At 37.2% G+C, this 26,691-nt stretch overlaps 1 protein-coding gene across 2 annotated transcripts; it reads left to right on the forward strand.

Moving 5' to 3' along the window:
- Positions 1-1,431: 1,431 nt before the first annotated feature.
- LOC121415214 (amiloride-sensitive sodium channel subunit beta-like) lies at positions 1,432-24,745 on the forward strand. 2 transcript variants are annotated; one of them, XM_041608382.1, is made up of 13 exons: positions 1,432-1,778; positions 3,438-3,582; positions 4,463-4,539; positions 7,159-7,349; positions 10,535-10,638; positions 11,407-11,570; positions 11,918-12,028; positions 16,993-17,116; positions 18,784-18,859; positions 19,136-19,193; positions 22,300-22,382; positions 22,901-22,976; positions 23,531-24,745. In XM_041608382.1, exons 1-13 carry the CDS (start codon positions 1,518-1,520, stop codon positions 23,708-23,710), a joined length of 1,650 nt encoding a protein of 549 aa, XP_041464316.1. In that variant the 5' UTR covers positions 1,432-1,517; the 3' UTR covers positions 23,711-24,745. The 2 variants fall into 2 exon arrangements, with proteins under 2 accessions (XP_041464316.1, XP_041464318.1); XM_041608384.1 differs by lacking the exons at positions 3,438-3,582; positions 4,463-4,539.
- The last annotated feature ends 1,946 nt before the right edge of the window (positions 24,746-26,691 follow it).

Raw genomic sequence — 26,691 nt, forward strand, 5'->3', positions numbered from 1 at the left:
GGGGTGGATCCAGCTTTCGCCAATAGGGGGGGGGTCGAAAAATATTTTGATCAACAATTTTCTCGAGTGGCCGCTACAATCTGGCTTTCTTTTATTGGTTTTCAGGGGTAGTCCTAACTAAAGACTGAAGTTTTAAGTATATGTTAGTGTTTATTGCTATAAACAATATAAGGTATCTCATGTGGTCTTAATAAATAATGCGAGCGCGAAGCGCGAGCTAAAAATCTTTGATACTTTATGTCCTTAGAACTGAAGATTCAGAGCAGTTTTTATAATCATGAACAAAGATAAGTATCCGACTAAACAATGCGAGCGCGAAGCGCGAGCCGAAATTTTATCATATAGTAACGTGAAAAGTGACTCAATTAGGACTGTTTTAGTGATTAATGAAGAGGATACAAGTATCACCAATTAAATAATGAGAGTGCGAAGCGCGAGTTCAAAATTTCTGATATTCCGACCTGAAAAAAATGAACAGTCTAAGCGCGTTTTTATTTAAATAAACAAGCTGTGTGTCTCAAACAATTAAATGCGAGCGCGAAGCATGAGCTTAATTTTTTGATATACTGACATGATAAAGGAGCATTTTGACAAATTTTGGTAAGAATTTCCAAAGAGCATAGGTTTCTCACAAATCAAACAATGCGAGCGCGCAGCGCGAGCTGAACATTTTGATACACATTAACAATTTGTGTAAATCAAACAAAATACTGAAAGCTTGATGTGCGAGCTAAAAAATTGTGTGCAAATTGATATCAGAACTGGATATATTGTATATATATATATATATATATTGGTTATATATTAGTGTCATTTAACCCTCTTGAATGGGATTCATTACACAGGCAATGCGAGCGCGAAGCGCGAGCGAAAAATTTTATATAAAGTCTATTTTCCAATTCTTCCCCTCACCTTTATTTGGGGGTATCGGGGTCGGGCCGGTCGTTTCGAGGCAGTAAATTACACATCATGGGTAAAATACCTCTTTCTTGCTTTTCTTTCTGTTTTTCGTAGTTTCTATCAAGGTAAAGAGTACACTTTTTTCTGCAGGTTGTCAAAAAATAGGGGGGCCGGGGCCGGCTCGGCTCCCTCCTGGATCCGCGCCTGACTGCCATAATATTATAGGTGCCTTCAACAGACCATGAGTTTAAGGTACTGCAGAATTAAGATAACCGTACTTCTCCATCGGACAAATATGATGTAAGGTAAACATTCCATGCTCCACCCAGATGTGTTTCAGCTACATCCTCGTCAGGACAAGCCGATAAACTGAATATATCCTAAATTCTTCAGGAAACTGACAAGACAACGGACATGACAGAAGGGAAAGAAAGAGAACAACTTTCATTTAATATTTTGAAATTAGCTTAATAATGCTTTAATTCCAGATTTGAAATATTGTTTTTCCTCTTTTTATCATGCCATTCAGATAAAAACGACAGCTGATATTCCTCGACAGTGTCTGTAACCTTCTAAAGACAGTATCTGGTATCGTCTCTTGGAGCACTCTACAGATCATGGAAGGCCGGCAGGACGATGGGAATAAAGGTACATGGGACTCGACTCCTGCTCGCATAGGGGAGAGTCTACGAATGCTGATTGACAGTCGCATGGAGGTTTCGTCGGCCCATGGCGTACCAAACATCCAGCGGGCCTCAAATCCAACCATCAAACTAGCATGGACTGTCATCTTTTTGGCTGGCACTGGCGTGATGACTTGGCAAGTTGTCGCTCTCTTTCAGGCCTACTTCGCATGGGACTATACAGTCAACCTAGAGGTGAGATATCGATCTCCATGTGTGGGTGTTTGGCGGCGTGTTTATGGGTATTGGCGGGTAAAAAAAGTGGGTCTTAATGGGTGTAGGTGTGAATGGGAAAACTGTGTGTTGATATGAGTGTGTGAGATGTTGGGTGTGAGTATGTTTCTTGGAAAGGTGTCATTTAGACACCGTTCTCATCTAATTTCCTTGATGTTGTTTCCCTTAAACCCGTTTAGGAAACCAAAAATCGTTTCGCTGGCATCATCATCACCATCTCTTCAACTTGTTTCTAGAACGGCAGACACACTTCATGTAAAATGATATGGGAATGCCCTCAGAGAAGTCGCATTTTTCGCGCGGAATTTGAATCTCCAGCGTGGACAGTGCACACACACAATTTACCGAGAAGCAAGCCCAGCAAGCATAATTCGTATATATAGTAGGTCTACTTCCGTGGTTGTGTCCTCGTGAGCCGGTTTAACCATGGTTTAACAAAACAAAGTAGGACTCTTGAAAACCACGTTGCGAGGTGGTGTTCTAAACTGGTTGGATCGAGGATCACTTCCAAGACCGCTTCGATGATCTTCCCCATCGCGTGTTAAACTGGTATCCAATAGGAGTACTTAGTAGCTCCATGATTATACTACTTGAAAGACGTAGATATGAAAAAGAGTTCCCCATCCATTCGGCCATCTATCGGCAACGCCATGTATGGGGCGCCAAGTGTCCGCCAGTATTCACATGCACATCGCAATATGTTCTTAAAATATCACTAAAAGATATGAAATAATGCCTTGGTACAAAACTCGTATAACTCGTATAAAGATTCTTGCCAATTAATTGTTTGGGATGTATTCAATATTATTTTGATTTATTCAATGCAGCATGCATATTTTCTTAAACTGCACGGCGATCGTGCATTTTATAATTGTCCCATTGCCCGATATAGCAGGGCATTCTCCCTCACTGTGTGCCAATAGTCTGCAGGCATAGACCCTGATTGAAACTTTGATCAACAAGTGTGTCTACACGCAAAGACTAGCAAATACAAAACTTGCCGTTTCAATCCTGAGCGAAAGGGCCTTCATCAGTACGCAAGGCATGATTAGGCTGTACATTCAGACCCGTAACTCGAGTGATGGGTTGGCCCAGCAGACTAGAGTAAAGTACCAGTGCCACTGAGCATGACTGTGTTCCATTTCCCCTTTTAATGTGAGTGTGTGCGCGCATGCGTGCGCGTGTGGAGGGGGTGTGCGTGTTTGTGCATGGGATGGAGTACAAAAAAAAGTACTTGAGAGTGCTTGACTGCGTGTGATGGTCTGGGGCTATATGGGGCTAGTGTGATAGGATGTCAAAGTGTGGGGTGTGTGTGAGGGTTGTGAGGTGGATGAGGGTGCATGCGTCCGTCTGTCTGCTTGTCTGTCTGTGTGCGTGGCCTGTATACAGCCTTTTTTTAGGACGTTGACCGCTTACCTCAGGGAACTACACTTCCATTCAAACTTTGCCACGTCAGCGCATTCGGAAGATAGGAATAGGCTATAATTATTATATCATTGGTCGCCATCCAAGTGGCTAGATAAACCACCCGTCGTATACCAAAAGGTTACATTTCGGACAATTTAAATGAAGTTAAACCCAAATTAAATCGATATTCATTAATTGATTTACCGTATGCAGGTAAAATTCAACCGGACCCAATATTTCCCCGCCATCACCATCTGCAACACAAATCCAATGAGGAAATCAGGACTTAAAACCAAGGACTCTAAGTTCCAAGAAATATTTGACTTTGATTACGATCCATCAACACCAATCACAGAAGGTAATTGTTGATCTGTTACTTTGTTGCTTGCTGAATATCCTGCCAATGGCTGAATCTGTAATTTTATTAGATAAAGTTAATAATAAGCTTCTCTTTTTTTTAGATTTGACAACAAGAAGGGTAGAGTCCTAATTAATTACATTAATTACATTTAACACCTAACGACATTTGATGACGTGAATTGTGTTTGTCTTGCTCTTTCTCCATTTGTCATGTTTGTGGAGCGTTGTGGCCAAGTGGATTAGTCTCCCGACTTTGAAACAGAAGGTCGTGGGTTCGAATCCCAGCCATGGCTTAATTTCCTTCAGGAAGAAATTTATCCACATTGTGCTGCACTCGACCCAGGTGAGGTGAAACGGTACCCAGTATAGGATTTTTTCTTTGAACGCTTAAGCGCCTATAATTATGGCGGCTCAGCTACAGCCGGGGTATTATGATACCATTGTATCAAAGCGCAGTTGAGTATATGCACATAGTAACTGCGCTTTGTAATTGGACATAATATTATTATTTGTTATCTGTTATTATTATTATTATTATTATCTGGGCGCGTCGTGGTCTAGTGGTCTCGTCTTTCAATCAGAGGGACGTGGGTTCGAATCCCAACCACGGCGGTCTTTCCTTCAGAAAGAAATTTACCCACGTTAAAATAATGCCTTAGCCAATGTTAGCGCCCTGATGGCGGCTCATCTACACCCGGAGAATTACGATACCAAGAATCAAGCGCAGTATATGCAACTGCAGTAGCTGCGCTATATGGATGGACCATTTTAACTTATATCAGTCATAGACTTTAATATAAGAATTGCTCTTTCAAAATGTAGTTTAACATTTAACTTTTTGTAAAGTAGGCTTATATTTTTGTATTATATAACTTCAGGTGGCGATGAACCCCCTATCCCTTTGGGCTCTCATTCTGACCGCGGACCGCCGGAAGGTCAGAATGAAAGGAGTGAGGTAAAAACCTTCTATATTTTAATCTAAATAATTATAGGTTATAGTTTGGAGGGAATGGTCAAACTGTCTTAAAAGTTCTCTCGTTAGAAAGGAAAACCGTAAATTGGTACAAATATTCAAGTCTCACATCTCATGATTTCATAGGAAACCTGGAAATGTAAAATATTTGGATTTTAGCTCGTTTTTCAAACCATGCAATTTTACCCATGTAAAGAAAGGAATTAACAATATCTACACAATATCAAATATCAAACATTTTACATGGATTGTTATAGAATAGAAACTAAACCCAATTTTTACATTATGGGGTGGCAAATGCTTATTGCGTATGTCAAATGCTAAAATACAAATCAATAGTGAATGCATGGAATCATCCAGACTCTTTTTTGTGTCTATCAAATTGAAAATGATTTTTTTTCTTGCATATTCGATTTTGATTTAATTTTCGGTGTGACAGTTATGGGTTTGGGTGACTTTCTCAGTACTTCATACAAGCCTTTTTAAGGTACTTAAAGGACAAGTCCACCCCAACAAAAACCTGATTTGAATAAAAAGAGAAAAAATCAACAAGCATAACACTGAAAATTTCATCAAAATCGGATGTAAAATAAGAAAGTTATAGCATTTTAAAGTTTCGCTTATTTTCAACAAAATAGTTATATGAACGAGCCAGTAGCATCCAAATGAGAGAGTTGTTGACATAACTCACTATTTCTTTTGTATTTTATTATATGAAATATTTTTATTTTCTCGTCATTGTCATGTGAAATGAAGTTTCATTCCTCCCTGAACAGGTGGAATTCCATTATTTTAACATTGTTTGCTTCAGGCAAGGAGGTCCTCATCGTCAAATTCGTAAAAATTGACATATTGTATAATTCAAACATAAAAATAAAAAACAAAAGAAATAGTGAGTGAGTGACATCATCGACTCTCTCATTTGGATGTAACTGGCTCGTTCGTATAACTATTTTGTTGAAAATAAGCGAAACTTTGAAATGTCATAACTTTCTTATTTTACATCCGATTTTGATGAAAATTTCAGCATTGTGCTTGTCTGATTTTTTTCTATTGATTCAAATCAAATTTTTTCTGAGGTGGACTTGACCTTTAAAAATGAACGGTCATACATTATGTATGTCATGCACCTAATAATGAGGTCGACGCCCATTTGTATCAGAGAGAATGTGAGATAATGGGTCAGATGCATAAAAAAGTAGCAATTAATTGCTTTTGATAGACTTTTGCTTGGCCTATGCTTGATTCCTTATACATAAAAATGAGCCAGCAAATGTTTTTGATGGTAAGTTCAAGCAATCGCTAATTGAATGCCAGTAATTGACGGTTAAGCTATTGCTAAATATCATATGCATAAAGCCAGCAGTTCGCTTGTGCGTTTAAGCACTAATCTTGGTTGGGTTTTATAAAGCTCCGTCATAGCAGCTTGAGCGTTTGCTTCATCAGGGTATTTGCGTTTTTAAAATCATGTTTATGCACTTGAGAGAGAACCCCAAGGTAAACCGTAACCTACATGTACTTGTTTTCTTCCTAATAAGTGCAAACCAAATGCCATATATAATATATAAATTAAAAAAGAAACGAGTAAGTTTGACACCACATCTGAGGAAAGGATTTTATAGGAAAGAAGCGGCAATTCGCACTGCCACACCTTTTTGTCGAGTCCTGCCTTTTCTGTGAGACGTGTTTAATTTGCACCAGTGCAGCGTGACGTCGCTATTGATCAAACCGCTAGGCAAGAAAATGGTTCAAGCACGAGCCAAGGGGTTATGCATATGAAATAAAGCAATTGCTGAAGCATGATCTTTTGCTTGGCTAGCTATTGCTTGTGCTTGAAACAATTGCTAGCCAGCAATTGCTACTTTTTATGCATCTGACCCAATGCATTGCCCCGACTTGGCTTCGGACCCTCGAACCTGTTTACACGACAAGACTTGTTCCACAATAAAAACGCTTTTAAAATGTCACATAACTCTGTTCACTGTATGAACCTTGCGGTAGTTGTTTAACAGTTTCAGCAACCATGCTTAGTTCATTTAGAATTACTTATTGAAAATTGAACTTTGTTGTTAAAGGTTTCAAACGCTCGTTTACTTTGTTTAATGAACTATGCTATAGGTTCATAATCAGCGTTTTTATTTTATCTAACAATGCAATTCCCTCACATTTTTAAAATGATTATATCCAATCCTGTTAATTATAATATTATCAATGAAACATGATATAAACTGCATGAAATTATGTGGGTGCGTCATGGTCTAGTGGTTCTGACCCCTCGCCTGTCAATCAGATGGTCATGGGTTCGAATCCTAGCCTTGGCGGGTATTCCTTCAGCAAGAAATGTATCCACACTTTGCTGCACTCTACCCAGGTGAGGTGAATGGGTACCAGGCATGATTAATTCCTTGAATGCATGCTGAAAGGCATGAAAGGCAGCTCGAGCTAAAGCCGGGGAGTTAATAATAACAATTATGCGCCAATTAACTGTTTATAGATGGCGATATACAAATGCATATTATTATCATTATTGTTATTATTATTAATATACAACTCTTTTGATAAAAGTTATAATCTATATTATTCTCTTTTGTCATTTTCCAGAATGTTCAAGATTGGGCTCAGCGTGTCTCACAACCAAGATATTATAGGAGTAAGTCGTTGGATTATGCAAGATATCGCATTCGACAGGTTGCTCTCGCCAACACAAGCATTGAAGAGAGGGTTTCTCTTGGTCATTCTTTAGATGATATGCTTCTAGACTGCTCCTGGAAGGGGATTCCATGCTCGCCTGAGTAAGATAATTTCGTAACTGCATTTGGTTTGGGGTTTGAGTTTAATACACTGTAAAAACTGCGGTGTTAAAGCTGGCACCGATTGGTGTTAATAGAGGACCACACCCTGAGGTATTAAAATTACACACTAGAGATTAAACATAGCACCAAAGAGTGTAAATATAACAGCAAAAGGTGTTGTAATAACACCTATAGGTGTAAAACTAACACCACCAATTTAACACCGGTGTAAAATAACTGGTGTGGTCCTCAATGTACACCGGTTAACACCCTAGTTTTTGCTGTGTACCTGACAATTTTTGCTAGACCTTCGGCTAAAATAACGCAAAGGACCTAATCTGGTCCTTAAAGGTAAAGTCCACCCAAGAAAAATGTTGATTTGAATAAATCGAGAAAAATCAAACTAGCAAAACGCTGAAAATTTCATCAAATCGAATGTAAAATGAGAAAGTTATGACACTTTAAAGTTTTGCTTATTTTCCACAAAACAGTGATATGAACAACTAAAATGAGAAAGTTGATGATGTCCCTCACTATTTCTTTTGTGTTTTATTGATTAAATTATACAATATTTCATTTTTTATAGATTTGACAATGAGGACAAACTTGACTGAATCATATAGTTTTAAACAATGCTCATTCCACATGTTCAGGGAGGAATTAATTGCTGTTTCATTTGAGAATGAGGAGAAAAATAGAATATTCCCTATTTCATATAATAAAATACAAAAGAAATAGTGAGTTGATGACGTCATCGGTCACTTCATTTGCATACCCACCAGGATGTGCATATAACTGTTTTGTGAAATTAAGCAAAACTTTAAAATGTCATAACTTTCTTATGTTGTTTGTTGGATTTTTCTCTTTTTATTCAAATCAACTTTTTATTGGGGTGGACTTGTCCTTTAACGTTCAAGTCAACCTCAGAAAATTGTTGATTTGGATCAATAGAGAAAAATCACAGAAGCTTAAAGCTGAAATTTCATCAAAATCGGATGAAAACTAAGAAATTTATGACATTTTAAAGTTTCGCTTATTTTTCACAAAATAGTTAAATGCACAATGTAGTCACATGCAAATGAGAGAATCGATGATGTCCCTCACTTACTATTTCTTCTGTTTTTTATTGTTTGAGTTATACAATATTTCAATTTTTACAGATTTGACAATAAGGACCAACTTGACTGAACCATTAATGATGAACAATGGTAATTCCAAATGTTCAGGGCAAAATAAAACTTTGTTTCACATGAAAATTAGGAGAAAATCAGAATATTTCATATTTCTTATAATAAAATACAAACTTAAAGAAATAGTGAGTGAGCGATGTCATCAGTTCCCACATTTGCATACTGACCAGGATGTGCATATAACTATTTTGTAAAATTAAGGGAAAATTGAAAATGTCATAACTTTCTTAAGTTCAATCCGATTTTGACGAAATTTTCAGTGTTGTGTTTGTTTGATTTTTCTTATTTTATTCAAATCAACTTTTTGTTGGGATGGATTTGTCTTTTTGAATTACACTCCTCTCCGTGTGAGATGAGGGACCATTCCTGATGGAATGAGAATTCAATCTTTCAAGAGTGAAGTTTCACCTTTGTTTGGAGTGGCAATGTGCATCTTTGTTTCTGTTTGTGTGGTAACTCCCATAGGAACTTGGCAGGACAGCATTTTTTGCTGGTAAACACCAAGCTGGTATAACCAATTACCTTGGAAACGTTTTACGTCTAGGTTAATCAGCCATTTGGGCCATTTTATCAAAGTGGAGACAATGGCAGAGTTGGGATTCGAACTCACAATATTGCGATTATGAGTCCAATGCTCTAACCAGTGGACCACACGACCCCCAGGGTATTTTGTCAGTTTTGTGAACCAGGGGGTATAATGACCTCGATGATGCTTCAGATCGCAAACGTTAAAAGCCCGGTCCCACAGCACTTGCGGATGCAAAGCGAATGTAAAACGGAAAAAAAATCTTGCTTTCCGTTGGAATACGCTTGCATACGTGTTTCATACGCTCTATCCTTCGAGCATCCGTCCGCTGTGATTTCCTCCGCGCAAAGAGTTTTGAGCTGCACAAAACTTTTGAACGGATCAACTTTCCGCCGTGTACGATGGATACACGCGACATATACGAACAGCAAACGTTCTATGTCCGTTTTCATCCATTAACGTCCGCTGTATCCTCTCTGCAACCTCTGGGCATCCTCGCAGCTCAGATCCAATGAAAGGTCAAGTCCACCCCAGAATAATAATGATTTGAATAAATAGAGAAAATGAAACGTGCATAATACTTAAAATTTCATCAAAATTGGATGTAAAATAAGAAAGTTATTACTACATTTTAAAGTTTCGCTTATTTTCACAAAACAGAGATATGCACTACTCAGTGAAATGCAAATGAGAGAGTCAATGATGTCCCTCACTCACTGTTTCTTTTGTTTTCTATTGTTTGAATTATACAATATTTCATATTTTTTTTACAGATTTGACAATAAGGACCAACTTGACTGAACCATATTATATTAAACAATGCTAATTTCACATGTCCATGGAGGAATTAATCATGGTTTCGCTTGACAATGAGGAGAAAATTAGAATGCTTCATATTTCATACAATAAAATACAAAAGAAATAGTGAGTTGATGACGTCATCAGTCTCCTCATTTGCATACCGACCAGGATGTGCATACAACTTTTTGTGAAATTAAGCGAAACTTTAAAATGTCATAATTTTCTTATTTTACATCCGATTTTGATGAAATTTTAGGTGTTATGCTTGTTTGAATTTTCGTATTTTATTCGAATGAACTTTTTGTTGGGGTGGACTTGTCCTTAAACATAGTAACACGAAAATAGAAAAGATGTAAGCGTACGCATCTCGTAAATTAAGTATTAAAAAAATCCGGTGACCCCTTCGCAACTGTCATCCATCCGCTATTCCGATGAACAACCGTTTAACATCCGCGCTACATTCCGTTATTTTCCGTTATGTTTCCACAAATTTCTGGAGCGGATGAAAAACGGATGGAAATTTTGCTCGTCCGCTGTGTCCTTTATGAATACGTTTTGTGCCCGTCGGCTAGTGGGACCAGGCCTTAATGTGACCTTAAAACTGGGGTCGGCTTCATATTAACCCATTAGGGACCTTTGTTAGAGTCTCGTTCGTGTTTTCTCTCCAGAAATTTTACCCAGATTTACGACTCTCAGCTGGGCAACTGTTACACCTTCAACTCTGGGCAACATGGAGAACAACTTAATACCCATCGACCAGGCTCCTATTTCGGTGAGAAAGACTTCGACCTTTTCCATTGCTATTAATCCGAAGCTTGTTTGTAACCTGGATTTCATAATTACAGGGCCACCTATACTGCTTGGAAACCCCGATCCCCTATATAAAAACAAACACTTTCACTTTTTGATGAAAGGTAAAGTACACTTTCTCTGAGAGCGTACCAACTCTTGTATTCGTTTGGATAGCCCGCCATAGTTAATGTGAGACAATTAAAAAAAAATATGAAACCGATCCATATCCGAATGACACCGAGGAGGAATGTACTTATTATCCTTGGATAATTATTGAGACCTGTGCCAAGTCAGTAAAATGGTAAATAATATCAACAATTTCAAATTCATACTCTTCAATTACGAGTATATTAGACGTTAATTTTTGGGAAGTGAACTCAAAGCCTATGCATGGATAATATACACCAAAGTAAATAAAAATAATAATTTAGGTATATTTACCCAGGGTAGCCACTTCAGTTTCGAAAACTGTTCTACCAGCGGACCCTGCTATCATAAGGGTATCTGATCATAAGGATCATACGGGGATCTGATAAAGTCATCATAGGTAGACCCTGCTAAATGAAACAGGGGGAATAAAAGAGGAAAGAAAATTCGCGTTTTAAAAAATCCAAGACAAATGGTGTAGAGAGGCACATATTTTTAATGTGGGTCTTGGAAAGTCATTTCTAATCATCTAAATGATGTCATTTTAACAGCGATTTAATCAATCTTGTTTTCGATGACCACCCCCCCCCCCCTCCCCCAGGTCTATCGCTGGAGCTATTTGTTGAACAGGATGAGTACGTGGAAGGAATGACTCAAGAAGCTGGTTTTCGGGTCAAGATACACCATCCATCCAACATGCCGTTCCCTGCCGAAGAGGGCATCCTCATATCTCCTGGTTTCAACACCGCCATTGGGCTTCGCATGGTGAGTCATCCCGCCTTGTCGCCTTCCTTATTTTGTCAAAAAGTGCACTTTTTAAAGAAAAGTTGTTGTTATACTATGCGTTTGATATTCAGCGCAAGTGAGGTTACAATTTACCCCATCCGCGCTGGCATACAGATAGGGCAGGCATGGGGGCCAAGGACCCCCAAAAATTCACGACTGAGAAAAAAACGAGAAAGAAAATGAAAGGAAAAAATACGAAATTGAAACTGTTTTCTGGATATTAAAATTTATACCCCAAAAATATTTAAAAGATCAAAACTCTGCTCGCTACCAGTTGTAGCAGGAGTCATCGTCATTATTGTCATTATGATCATTTTTTTTTGCAGCTCGAGTTGGATCGGTTACCTGATCCGTATGGAGATTGCAAGGCTGACCTGTCCGAAGATATCGCTGATGATGTGTATCATCAACATTACAATATTACCTACAATAGAAAGGTACGTGTGTAAAGCTACTAAAGATTGATTTGATAAGAAATGCGCTCATCGTTGAAACGGTATATGACCATGATTTTCATATAATTTTGTTCCTTCTATATTTCCTTTTCCGTCTTGTTTATTTCTATTAAATGCATATCATTTCCTTATGACATCTACTTTTTTTTACATACACATGGCGCTTTTCCCCTGAAACGTGCTCAATGCGTACATAGTAAAAGAACATTTTTTAATAGCGCACTAAACATTAGAAACGTCTCAATGCGCTTTCTGAAAAAGAATAAAAGATGAGGGAAAGCTGCTGGTAATGCTATGATGATATTACTATCAGTTTAATAAATATGTTTTCATATAACAAATTTGCGTGACTTAAGGACGTTCCACAGTTTGTTTGTGCGCATCATGGTCTGCGCATATTTTACACTCTGCACGCTGACCTCACAATGGATGAACTTAATTTAATCAGCTGTAGGTAATGTAAGTTGATTTTTCTCCTTATCTGCACTAACTGCAGATATATTCATGAGGTTAATAAACTGGATATATTCCATGGACCATTTTTTTTATTCCTCTACAATTTCCAATTAGTTTTTCTATAGTGCTGCAAAGTATAATGAATATGACCCTGAGTATGAATAAATGAAAAAGTGGTTCGGAATTTTTCCTCACAAAGATACTGCTTTTTGCGCGTTTTCGGGTGTTTTAAGAAGCAAATTTGCTCTAGTAAGAGTGCTGATAGTTTGAAAACAAGCACATGATCCCATATTTTTTAATATTTGCACTTTTAAGGTATACCTTCCTCTATACCTTGTTGACTTTTTGCATTTTTTACCAGTCTATGGATTTTTCACAGTCTATGTTTATGAAACCAGTTGAAATTTCAGAAATACTTGAAATTGTTAAAAAAAAACTTGACTCATGCAAATCCCCTGGATATGAGGATATTAATATTGATGTTCTAAAGAAGTCTATTGCTTCCTTTGTTGTACCGCTTTGCAATCTATTCAATATGTCTTTACAATCTGGTGTATTCCCTACTGCTTTAAAGAAGGCTAAGGTGATTCTTGTACATAAAAAAAGAGATAAACACATTCTAAGCAATTATAGACCTATATCAATTTTATCCACTTTTTCAAAAATCTTAGAAAAACTTGTATAATAGTCGTTTGTTTTTCTTCTTGTCAAAAAGAGATATACTAAACAATACGGGTTTAGACAGAACTACGGTACTTACATGGCTCTTTAAGATTTTTACTAATATTATTGCTAAATCATTTGATAATAAAAGAGTTGTTTTAGGTATCTTTTTAGATTTATCTAAGGCATTCCATTGCATAAGTCATGAAATACTTTTACAAATATCGCGGGTACAATACTTCAATGGTTTTCGAGTTACTTGAACAAAAGAACTCAACATGTTTGTGTAAATAATGTATCTTCTGAAATCACACATAACACGTATGGGGTCCCTCGGGGATCAGTATTAGGTTCCTTATTATTTTTGTTGTTCATAAACGACATTCAATATGTAAGTAGTATATTACAATCGATTATTTTTGCGGATGATACAAGTTTTATTTCTATCTGGTGAAAATTTTGATACATTGTGTCTTACTTTTAATAAAAAAAACTTTAGAAAAATTGATACTTGGTTGAAAGCAAACAAATTAAAATTAAATGCAGAAAAAACTTCCTGTATGTTATTTCAGACAAAAAATAAAGATATCAATACTTCTTGTATAAAAATATATATATGAACCAACAAAGTACATCGATTGTAAATTCTACAAATTTTTCAGGAATTAAAATTGACAATAAATTGACATGGAAAGAGCATGTATCTTATGTATCATGTCAAATATCTAAAGCTATTGGTGCAATGAATAGAATAAAGAAAGTTGTTCCTTTTTATATCCTTCTTAAATTGCATGATAGCATGATCTCTCCATATAGTATGGGGTGGCTGTGCAAAGACCTATATTAATAGAGTTTTCATTCTTCAAAAACGAGCAATACGAATTGTGTTTAATTTGCATCCTTACTAAAACACTGCTCCTGTCTTTAAAATATTCAACATATTAACAATTTTTGATATACATAAACAACAGATTGGCATATTTATGTTTTCTTACTCAAAAAATATACTTCCGAAGTTTTTAGAAAATATTGTTTTGTATAAAATAAAAATACATGTAAGTATGCGACCTGTCAGTCAAATCTTTTCTATCTACCAACGCTAAATTATAATTTTTCAAGAACTACCATTCCTTGTGCAGGTCCTAAGTTTTAGAACAAATTACCACAAGAAATCAAAATATGTCCTACTTTGAATATGTTTAAAAGAAAACTGTAAAAATACCTAGTTGAAAATGAATCCTGGAATAAAGTTAACAAAATATTGCCTTGGGGTTTGGGGTTTAGGATGTCTATTTGTCTTTGTTACTTTATTTACACTTATATTTTTTGAATTCCATGTACATGTATGTCTCTTTCTTTTTCTATTGTTTTGTGTTTTACTTTGTATATATTTAGAAACATTTTAAGTAAATTTTATTACCTTCGGGAATAACCCTCATATAGGCCTTTGGCCTTTGTCAATTCACATCACATTATGATTCCGAAATGAATGTTTCATTTTAATGTTTTTTATTGTATATATCTATTTGCATATAATTTTGTACTTGTGTTTTTAATCCGATGTGGAAATAAAATTGAATTGAAAACCTTTGCAAAGTTTGGTGAAAATGACATGGGTTATGAATAAAATGCGGCATTTCGTTTACTTCTCAAGTTTGTTAATGAAATTTGAAAATTTTTGAGGTTGAGTAAGTTCCCGCAATTTCTAAGAACTGAGAGTGTTGTTAGACTTAAATGAGCAAACAATTGACAGAAATATAGATAGATTATCCATCATTAATCATATTGCAAAATTTGATGAAATTTTCATCGATTTTGACTGAGTAATAGGGCTTTAAACTCAAAGTTCTGATTTCGTGAGGTCTAAAAATGCCAAATTCTTTTGTATGTGCAATTCTTAAGAACATCATTCATTTTGGGTTATATTTTAAGCTCTATAGCAAAAAAATCAAGCACATGGACCCAGGTTAATTTGTGCACATTTGGAATTTCAGGTGCTAAAGTATCTATGTGCAAAGTATGATGAAAACAAATTGGATTTTCAATATTTGGGAGCAAGACTACGGAACCATTCGAATTTTAGACAGTATTATCAGACTTTTGCTTGTTTTCGGCGCATTTTGGGCTGTTTAAAGCCACCTCGCAATATTTTAGACACTGATAGTTTAAATACGAGCACATATACCCCATATTCTTAACATTTTACTACCTTCAAAATATATTCCTCTACAAATCTAGAGAGTATGATGAAAATGACATGGATTTTCAATGTTTGGGAGCAAGACTACGAAACCTTCGCATTTTAGACGGTATTATCAGACTTTAGCACGTTTTCGGCACATTTTGGGCTGTATCCAGAAAAACTCACAACATTATAGACCCTAATAGTTAAAAAACGAGCACATGGACCCCGTATTTTTATGACTTAGCGTCTTCAGAATATATTCCTCTACGAATCTAGAGAGTATGATGAATTAACATGTATTTCAAATGTTTGGGAGCAGAACTAAGGAACCATTCGTATTTTAGATATTGTGGACGGTATTATCGGACTTTTGCACGTTTTCGGCGCATTTTGGCCGTTCTAAGCCAACTCGCAACAGTTAAAGGGGAAGTTCACCCTGAAGAAAACTTTCTCGTAAAAATTGCAGAAAAAATAGTAAAAAATATTGGTGAAGGTTTGAGGAAAATCCGTTAAAGAGTAAGAAAGTTATTAGAGTTCAAAGTTTTGGATTTGTGACGTCATAAACGAGCAGCTGTCCCATGTGTTATGCAATATAAAATGCATAAATTTCAAATTTTGTATGGTTCCTGATGACTTAATTTTGTTTTCTTTTCATGATCGGGTGTGAAACGATTTGTCTATTGATATACAAAAGTTACAGTGAAAACCATTTTAAATTTTCTGAGAAAATGACATTTCATTGATTTTTTACCATTCGCTATGTAGGAATGCTGCTCGCATATGACGTCACAAATCAAATAATTGAAATTCTAATAACTTTTTAATTATTTGATGAATTTTTCTCAAACCTTCGGCAGTATTTTTCATTAATTTTTCTGCTATTTTTACAATAAACTTTTTGTCAGGGTGAACTTCCCCTTTAAGACACTGATGGTTTAAAAATGAGCACATGGACCCCATTTAAGGTCCCTACACCTTTGCAATGCACTTCCTCTACACTTTTGCCGAATTTGATGAGAATGACAAGGATATTGAATAAAGTGCAGCTTAAACTCTAATTTTTTTTTAATTTTCGATTAGATTCACGTCTTTTGAAGATTTGTTTTTGGAAGTCTGTGCTGCATTCTTGTCAAATGAGGGTAGTGCTAACTCCAAATAGATATAGTTTGCCAATTAAAAGATATTCTTCTACTTAGGTATCCATTGAGTTACATATCCTGAAAGTTTGATGCGATATCGACAGAGTAAAAATGATTTAAACTCATTTGGTGAATTCGTGAGGTCTATGAGAGAGGCATAATTCGTTTGATTGCGCAACATTCCATATCACACAAACACAGCGAATTTGGAGTCCCGTAGAAAAAAAATTAAGCACATGAACCTGCATTATTTTTGCATTTTCATTATGCATAGACACCAAAATAACTCTCTGCAAAATTTGGTGAAAAATGACATTGACTTCATTTTAACTGTGGAACGTCCTCAAATGTACCATTGACTTGTCAAGAAAGTTTATCTGTCCAAGTCGACATATTAAATATTGTTGTGTCAACATGGCCTAATAAGTAGTTCTATTATCTGTTGCCCTCTCGGTCATTTCAAGATTTGATTTTTATATATTTCTGTTTTTTTTTTTGTTCAGACATGTGAGGTTAGCTGCTACCAAAACGAGGTGATAAGAAGATGTGGGTGTTTTGATGCTTCATATCTCAACTCTCTTGAAGTCGACAAAACTATATATCCATGTAGATATACAAGTCCCGTAGGTAAGCATCATACCTTGCAAGACTATCGGCAACGTAACGTAACGGGAGGGGTTAGCCATGGCCCTGGGTGGCGGGGGTGCTGGGGGTGGGGGTGCTGCGTGTGTGATTTTCCATAGGCAGCACCCCCTGAAAATCTGGTAGGTATGATAAATGACAGAAATGTAACCACAATGAACGACGTTTTGTAGGAAACCAACTTTTTTGTTTTGCTTGTCAAATTTCTCTTGACCGAAACCACCTTATATTGTAGTGAAACCCCTTTTTTTGCTTTTCAAATTAACTTTAGCACCCCCAGTAAAAAAATAATTGTTCACAGGGATCTGGGGTTAGCTTCGCAAACGAATAGCCTTTTATTATGAATAAAAGGGTAAAATTAACCGGTCAGCAAAAGAATCAAAAGGTGTCAAAAGTAGAAAGGGGTCCGATGTTAGTGCTTGTCGAAGGTGGTAAATATTGGGGAAAAAAGGTCAAGTCCACCCCAGAAAAATGCTGATTTGAATAAATAGAGAAAAATGAAACTAGCATAACGGTGAAAATTTTATCAAAATCGGATGTAAAATCAGAAAGTTATGACATTTTAAAGTTTTGCTTATTTTTTCACAAAACAATGATATGCACAATTCAGTGACATACAACTGAGACAGTCGATGATGTCCCTCACTAACTACTTCTTTTGTTTATATTGTTTGAATTATACAATATTTCATTTTTTATAGATATGACAATAAGGACCAACTTGACTGAACCATAAATTGTTAAACAATGCTAATTCCACATGTTCAGGAGGAATTAATCTTTGTCTCTCTTGAAATTGAGGAGAAAATTAGAATATTTCATATAATAAAATACAAAAGTAGTGGGTGGATGACGTCATCATTCTCCTCATTTGCATACCGACCAGGATATGCATATAACTGTTTTGTGAAATTAAGCAAAACTTTGAAAATTTCGTAACTTTCTTATTTTGCATCCGAATTCGATAAAAAATTCAGTGTTGTGCTTTTTGGATTTTCTTTTTTTTTTCCAATCATTTTTTTTGTTGGGGTGGACTTGTCCTTTAAGTACTGTCTTGTACGAGGCATGAGATGTTAAAAAGAATGCGACATGGCGTAGTTTCCTTCAGCAAGAAATTTATCCACATTGTACTGCACTCAACCCAGGTAAGGTGAATGGGTACCTGGCAGGAATTTATTCCTTAAAATGCCGAGCGCTGGAAAGGCTGCTTGAGCTACAGCCGGGGAAATAATATGCGCATAGAGACGGTATTCATAATATGTCTTATGCGCTATACAAGAACTGACTATTAACTATTACATCACTACAGAAAGAATATTTATGCTTCTTGCCTCCGAATTAACTCATCAAGCCTTCAAAACCAAGGTAGTTAATGATGATAGTTTTGTTCATCAGGTATTGAAACTAAAGTTAGGGACTTGCCTTTCATACAAGCTTTGCTTTTCTTGACACAATGTCCCTCCGTTCTGTTCCATATTCTTTTTTTATAGCAAAAATAATTGCAGCTCACTTTGGTTCCTGTTTAATATATCTTCAATAATTTTTAATGTAATATTGCTGAACTGCGATGATATAGTTTTATATCTTCATTATTTTTCACTGGGTCTTGCATTGTAATTTTTACTATATGCATTTTCATACTCTATTCACAGAAACCAAATGCTTGGCAAATATAGAATGGGAGCAGGCAGATGACGAACTGGAATGTAACTGCCCTATTGCGTGTCAGTGAGTAGTTTTGCCTTTCTCTCCCCTACTTTGTTTTATTGTTTTAGGTACAGACAGTAGCTTTTTGAAGTAGAATGGGAAATTGGGTATAGGCCTATATGGATAACGGAGAAAATCGTGTTGGAACGTCGCAGAAATTTTGGGATTTTAAATTGGACATAAAAAGCGTAAAATACTAAATTAAACTTAACATTATTTGCAGTACTGAGTTTAATGAATTTATTATGTTAGACTACATCGTATGCTGCAATGATCCTCTTTCATTCATCGTTACAGTGAAACCACGTATCTCTCTCGAGTGAGTTCTTCTATTTGGCCTGCGAATGCTTATGAGGTAAGTTTTAGTTCCAATCGCAGCGTACCAAGGGGGGGCAGGGTCACAACTAATGCAGGGGACGTACCCCTGCCCCCCCCACCCCCTGACGAGTCATAACTGATCCAGGGGACGTGCCCCCCCCCCCCCCACCTTTGAGAAGCAAAATTAATAGATTTGTAATGCCCCCTCTTTGAACTTGGAAGACCTTTTTTTCCTTCTTTTTTTTTGCTTGTCATTTTTTTTCTGGTACGAAATCCTTTATTTGTGGTTAAAGACCCTTTTTTTTGCTTGTCAAATTTTTCGGGGGGAAGAAATATCCTCCAAAAATTTGCCCCCCTTTTGGAAAATCCTGGGCACGCCGCTGGTTCCAACTATTGTTTGACGCCAGGGGCAAATGTTAAAATCGTGCCACCCCTTCAACTTTTGACTCCTAAATCTTCTTGTGTTGTTAATCAGAGTAAATTTGTAGTCTTATTACTTTAGTCTGAATTAATAAAAAAAAATTGAACTGTATCATAGCTAGCAAATTATCAATAATAATGATAATAATAACTCTTATTCACATAGGGTAGCCACTCTCAGTTGTAAGCTGTTCTTCCAGCGGGTCCTGCATAACATAATGTTTAATTATTACCCTCCTTCATTACGTCGAGCGCCAGACAATAAGGCAAACGGTCCGGTTTTTTAAGTCTTATGTATGACTCGGCCGGGGATCGAACCCATGAGCCGGGCGTTCTACCACTGAGCCACCATGTCAAAAAATCTAAATACATTTTATTCAGTAATTAGATTCCCTCCATAAAGATATTCAACAGGCCCCCTCGATCCACTCGTTTAATAGAAAACTACAAATATTTCTGTTACTGTCTTACCAAAGTATTATTAGATTGTATATTAGTCTAAGCACGCTATTAAGTCACACTTATAGGGTCGTGTGGTCCAGTGGTTAGAGCATTGGACTCATAATCGCAAGGTTGTGAGTTCGAATCTCAACTCTGCCATTGTCTCCACTTTGATAAAAAGGCCCGAGAGTGATATCTGTCGTCTATAACGTCAGCCACTATGACTGATTAACCTAGACGTAAAATGTTTCATAGGTAATCGGTTATATACCTGCTTGGCGTTTACCAGCAAAATGCTGTCCTGACGAGTTCCTACGGGAGTTACCACAAACAAAAACAGAAACTTCTTGTCCCTCCCCCCTATCTCTCACATTTTCTCTATATACATAATACATGTGTGTATGTCTCTCTCCCCACTCATCTTTGCCCCCATCTCTCTTTCTCTTTTCCTCTCTCGCTATTCCTTCAGTGCTTCACTATCTCCTTCCCTCTCCCCTCTATATTCTTCGTCAAGTCTTTGTTTTATTTTGTGTTTTTAGTGTCGTCCGTACACTGTCATCTTATTATTTCTCCCCATTTCTCATCATATTTTTATTCCTATTATTTGATTTTAACATATTGTATTTTCTTACACCTACATATGCAAATGAGTCCCCAATTTTTCATTATTTGATATCTTTATTATCTTAGGGGATCCACGCTCTACAAGCAAAGCTTTTTTTTAGTGGATCCTCCCATTTCCATACAAGATTTCGTTCAAACTGTTTTTACAAATGTTTTGGAATTTGTGGTTTATTTGTAATATATGTTTTTGTATTTGGTTATATATACATGCATGATGTATGTTTGAATTGCATTTGTTTACAATGTTAATGATGGAAATGAAAAAAAGAAACTTACCCCCCCCCGCCCCGCCATTGCGCACTTGAAAATGGCTTCCGCAGATGCCCTTTTCCTTCGTCCTTAGATATGGCGCTTGGTTTGAGGAAATAGTTACGACCCCCCATCCTTTTTCGCTAAGCATTAGCCAACTGTCGGCGCCAACATTAGTCAGAAAAGAGAGAATGAATATGATGTGCCACCACAAACCCAATTCATTTCCTATCAGAACTGGACAACGGGGTGTTCGGGTTCGTGCGAACCCCCCCCCCACCCATCACCACTTCCCAATTTCGATGGTAAACTATCAAAGGATTTTTGTTTGTTTTGGGGTCAACCATTCTTTTTCCATGGTTGACCATACGGTCAGTGGAAACCATGTTTTCAAAATGCTATTCCACCCAAAAAAGTATGGGTTTGCGTGACCTTTAGCTCAAATTATCCAGTTTCAGATCAGAATATAAAAAGTTTTTTTTTTTATCGTTTGTAGATCTGAAATCTCAATTTTCCGGTCGCACTCGCATCTGTTGTTTAGTTCTGTACCTCTCCCGTTCATGAATACAAAAAGTGCTTAGAATGCCCATTTTGGTCGTCGGAATGACAAAAATCTTCAGCTCGCGCTCGCATTATTTAATTGTTGAAATATGTATCGTCTTCATGGCTAACTGCGAAAAGTCCTTAACGAGTCCCTTTTCGATCAGGCCAGAGAGCATATTAAAATTTTCTGCTCGCGATTCGCGCTCGTATTAATTTTATAGTTTCATAAGCATCTTGTTCAGGATCACAAACATTGTCCAGCATATTCAATGTTACATGAAATTTCCAAAATGATTTTAGCAGTAGCAATCTTGCAAGTTAAGTTGATGCATCTTAAAACTTAACAAATCTTTGAGTTTGATATTATTTATGCATAGGGTATATCAAAATTTACCATTATACTGCACTACCTGTGGAAGTTAGCAGCTAGGTCACGGTAGCCTTTCTATTGAAAATGTGTATTTTTTTACAGTGCAAATATCTTTAAATCTTTGTAGAATTCACCTTAAAGTATTCACCAAATGCCATGAATTCAGTTCTAAAACTCCAAAATCTTTTATCATCTGAAGGGGGGCACATCCTAGGCCCCCTTGTGCGCACAAGCGCACACGTACGTTGGCGCTATCGAGACAAATTCAGTTGGCAAATTTAGCGGGTACCCCCCCCCCAAAAAAAAAAAATGCTTCTGGCTACGGCTCTGTGTGTGACGAGCTTACGCCTTTAATTATTCTTTTTTTTGTCACAGACGAGAGAATATTTTCCACATTATGATTCTGTTGTCATGACCATAACACTTTGAATGAAACAAAATACACATATTCAAGCATAACGTAATTATCATGTTTCATGCTTTTATTGATTAACAGTCTCTGCTCTTTGAAAGAATGGCGCTGTATAATGACGTCATGAGGACGAATGTGAATGGTGAAAACGCTTCAGAATGGACTCGGTGAGTTAACCTGGTTGACATTTGTGTCCTTAAAGTACAGTCTATTACTTAAATTAATAACCACTGGTGTACTGATAAGGGACTTGGAGTTATATGCCCCCCCCAAAAAAAAAAAGTTTTAAGATCAATAAAAACGGAGAAAAAAGGAAGAAAAGTGATATTATTCTCTGTGCATTATGTAAAAATCTTTCACACAAGCAGATTTTCGTACTAAAACTGTCACAATTCTTGATCTCTCGCTTCGCTCGCTCGCAGCTGTTTAGAATTTTAGCCCCATACATCATGTCTGGCCTCTTCAGAATATTTCATTACGCCGCTGAAACAAACTTCATCAAAAATATTATGGATTTTATTTGCCGATATATATACGCAAAAAAAAACAATCAAGCAAATTTTCTTTCCCCGTTTTAATCAGGGTTTCAATATTGGAAATTTAAAGTAAAGAATGTTCAAAATTGAATTTTGAAGATTGAATGCATTCAACAGCATTTTTTGTTTGCCAAATTTATTATTTATAGGCAGAACTTGGCGAAACTGGAGGTATACTATGACGAGTTCAACTACGAATATATTCGACAAGTGCCAGCATACACGGTAAATTCCACCCCCCCCCCCCCCTATCTGTCCGATAGGGCTACCACCGTGGCGAGAAGAGGGGCTGCATGAACGACCTCATGTGATTATTCTTATAGTAAAAACGAATAATAGGAAAAGGGGACAAAATGAGGAAATAAGAGTATTCGAGAGAGATATCTCTATATGATGTGATATGTGACGGCATTATGTAATATGTAGTTACACTCATTGAAAAAACGGGGCCACCTTTAATTTGCATGCAGAGAAACTTAACTCTCTCAAGAACTCAAAACCAGGACCCCGTCTTACAAAGAGTTACGATTGATTCAATCAATCGTAACTCTATGGAAATCCATCAGTGTCATAATTTTTTCGACATGAAATTTGCCTGCCAATGTTGGACCCATTCACTCTGAAAATTGTGATTCTGCCCCCTCCCCTGCCAATCGTCGTTCCGTTACCACTCTACGGATACTGGGAGGAGATTCGAACAAAATTCCCGTTCCAACTTCTAATATGCTAATTTTCAGTGAAACAGAAATTTCAAGATTCTCTCTGTGTATAAATTTCAGATCCCCGATCTCTTGAGCGATATTGGCGGTCAGCTTGGACTCTGGCTTGGACTGTCCGTCATAACAATCTTCGAGCTTTTGGAGGGAGCTTGGCTCATTCTTGCTTTCATCTTCACTCGATGTGGAAATAGCACCAGAGAAGTAGATGTCCATCCCAAGACTAATACGGTTGTCATATAATCCCCCTATAAAGATCGAGAGAAGTGATTAACATCGTAGCAAATGCAGAGGTGCCTTGGTCTAGTGGTCTTAGGAGTCTGGGTGCACGCAGGGAAGTCCCAGGATCAATTTCCGGCATGGGACTTATGCCCATGACGAAGATATTTATCTCAATTAACATAGCATTGTTGTCGTACATCGGTTAGATAAATTCACGATTGATACTAATATGTGCATAATATGCTTTTAAAAAATTGTTTAAACATCAAAATTACTCAAGATGTCATCATTAGTACAATGAGATGTAACCAGTATACCAGTCATAAAGTATTATACATCACTGTAGGTAATCTATTTAGCATTGAGATGACAATCAATCTCGACCTCTTTTTTTACCCTTATATATTCTATTGTGAAAACAAAGGTGCCAGTGTCTCTAAAAAATGGGTGGTTTCAGACCGTTTGCCACAGCAAGAGTTGTGAACATGGACAATTTAAAATGAACAGCGAGACGTAAATAGTGAATTAATTGTAATAATATTTACATCAAGTTCATGGAATTAGATAACATTATCATTATCAATCTGGTGTGAGATTATTAATAGTTATAAAGATATACCCGGATTCCTGCAATAAAGTGACGTTCACTGTTCCCTGTGTTGAAGCTGTCTGAGTGGACTTTCGGGCACTCAAATGCACGCGACCTACCATTATGTTGCGAAATTACTAGTAATGTATAGCCCTATTACAATATATATACATATATTTATATATACGAAACTTTCCTATCGGATACAGCGGACAAGCAAAATTTCGGGGTAGCTCCATCCATTTTCATCTGCTATAGAGTCCAGACAATGGACAAAATGGACGAACATTAAAAACACGGTGGCGGATGCGCGATGAATATATAGAGCGTATGAAAAACGTAGTATGCAAAGAGTACACGAAGGATACATAAAGTTTCCCAACGGATAACATGATTCTTTTCCGTTTTACATCCTCTCTCCATCCGTAAGTGCAGTGGGACTAAGGATTAGAGCCTTTAGAGGCAAGACTCTATAGACCAATTTCACAACGTGAGAGGGCAGCAGACTGGTCGCCATGCTGCGGTGGGCGAATCAACTTTTATAGTACACAAGTCAATAGGGTATTTGGTACATTCGTTCGATTTTTTTTATTTTGGACCAATTGAGCAGATTTCTTGTAAGATTCACAATGAGCATTAATCGGAGAAGTTCAGGACGCAGCTGTGCTGTGTTCAATTGCCACAACAATTGGAGAAAGCTTCAGGATTGGAAGCAAAGTGAATGTGAAATTCACTCGCCTTGGACTCATGAAGCCTGTTTGTGTGTCAAGCCGTACTCAATGCATAGGTTTCCAGGCCGTGATGAAGGAATGCGTCGCCAGTGGATCTCTCTTCCCCTTCCTCCTTTCTCCTTCCTCTCTGTTTTATTCTCTTGCCTTGCCCCCTCCTTTTGGATACTTATAGGCCTGCATAAAATGTGGTGGTGGTGGTTTTTTTGTGGGGGGAGGGAGGATTTATTTGATCATGCTTAGATGGAAATATCAGTCCCCCTCTCTCTCTCTCCCTCTCTATCTCACACTATCCCTCTCTCTCTCTCCCCGGTTCTCTGTATTACACTATCCCTCTCTCTCCCTCTCTCACACACTCTCTCGCTAGCCCCCCCCCCCCCCCCCCCTCTCTCTCTCTCTCACTACCCCCCCCCCTCCTTTCTCACTATTCCCCTCTTACTATCCCCCTCCTCTCACACATACTCTCTCCCCCCTCTCCCCTCTCTCATCCTCTCTCTCTCTCTTTCTCACTCTATGTCTCGTTCACTCTCCCCCTACTCTCACACAATTTACTAGCAACAAGAAGTGAGCTCCCTGATGAAAACCAACAGCGATTCTTGGTCATCATCAACTCACTTTTACTGACAAAACTAAGGGGAAAAAGTAGCCAAAGTGCAAAAATTCATCATACCTTCATCGGTCAGATATGGCCATTGTCTTACATCGTCTACCCAGGTGTCTATGCTTTATTTTATTGATTTATGATGAAGTTAATGACACAATATTAGAGCTTATCTGTAATCTTTCATTGAATTTGTACACAGAGCCAATCGCGGTCAGCGCACTTGCCCACCGCAGCAATGGCGTCGCCGATAGAGGGCCAAATACATAAACCGGCCGTGAAATTGGTCTATACCATTATGAAATCTGGGCTCCTTAACACGAACGGAGCATTCAACCGCCAAATTGGCAATGACCAATCATGATCTTTCTTGCACTATGCGCGTTGTAGTAAAAATAATGACCTTTAGCCAATCAGAAATGCTGTCACTTTTTAATGATCGTGAACTTTTGTCTTGGAGGCCTTGATGTGCATAATAGAAAGTTAATCAATGAAAATGGAAAATCTCCGTCACCAATTCATTGCCAATGATCATGCAGCCTTGAAATTAAGTGGCAGTTACTGGCAGATATTGTCAATAATGTAGCAATCGTGAGTAATTTATTAATGGATTTGAAGAGTTATTGAGCCATGAATGAGAACGGCGTGCTTCCTCGAAATGGTTTGTCAAAATGGCACTTGTGAACGGCTACCTGCAGGCCTCAATATTCTGGCATTGTCATTTATTATTCTTTTCAAAATACATAATGATATGATGCGGTAATTTAGTCACAGTTTTTAGATGCACTATTTCCGGAGTCTGGGGTTGTTCGGCCAAACCGGATGACCTGTTTAAAGTTGATATTTACTGAGCAAACTCTTTGGTGTGTGATAATTAAAACATAATGGAAGTATATGGACCGTTACAATATCATGTGATTAGAGATGTGTTTTTATTTTCCTATTATTATTTTTTACTATCATTTCCTATTTGAGGCTACCTTGCCTGCATTCATTTAGGTCGTTTTATGTATCCCGCACAAGGCATTGCATTGTAGAACACATTTGTTGTATATTTTTTCCCACTGTGATTAGTCGATTTTTT

The sequence above is a fragment of the Lytechinus variegatus genome, chromosome 5 (genome assembly GCF_018143015.1).
Source record: "Lytechinus variegatus isolate NC3 chromosome 5, Lvar_3.0, whole genome shotgun sequence".
In the NCBI taxonomy this organism is placed as follows: domain Eukaryota; kingdom Metazoa; phylum Echinodermata; class Echinoidea; order Temnopleuroida; family Toxopneustidae; genus Lytechinus; species Lytechinus variegatus.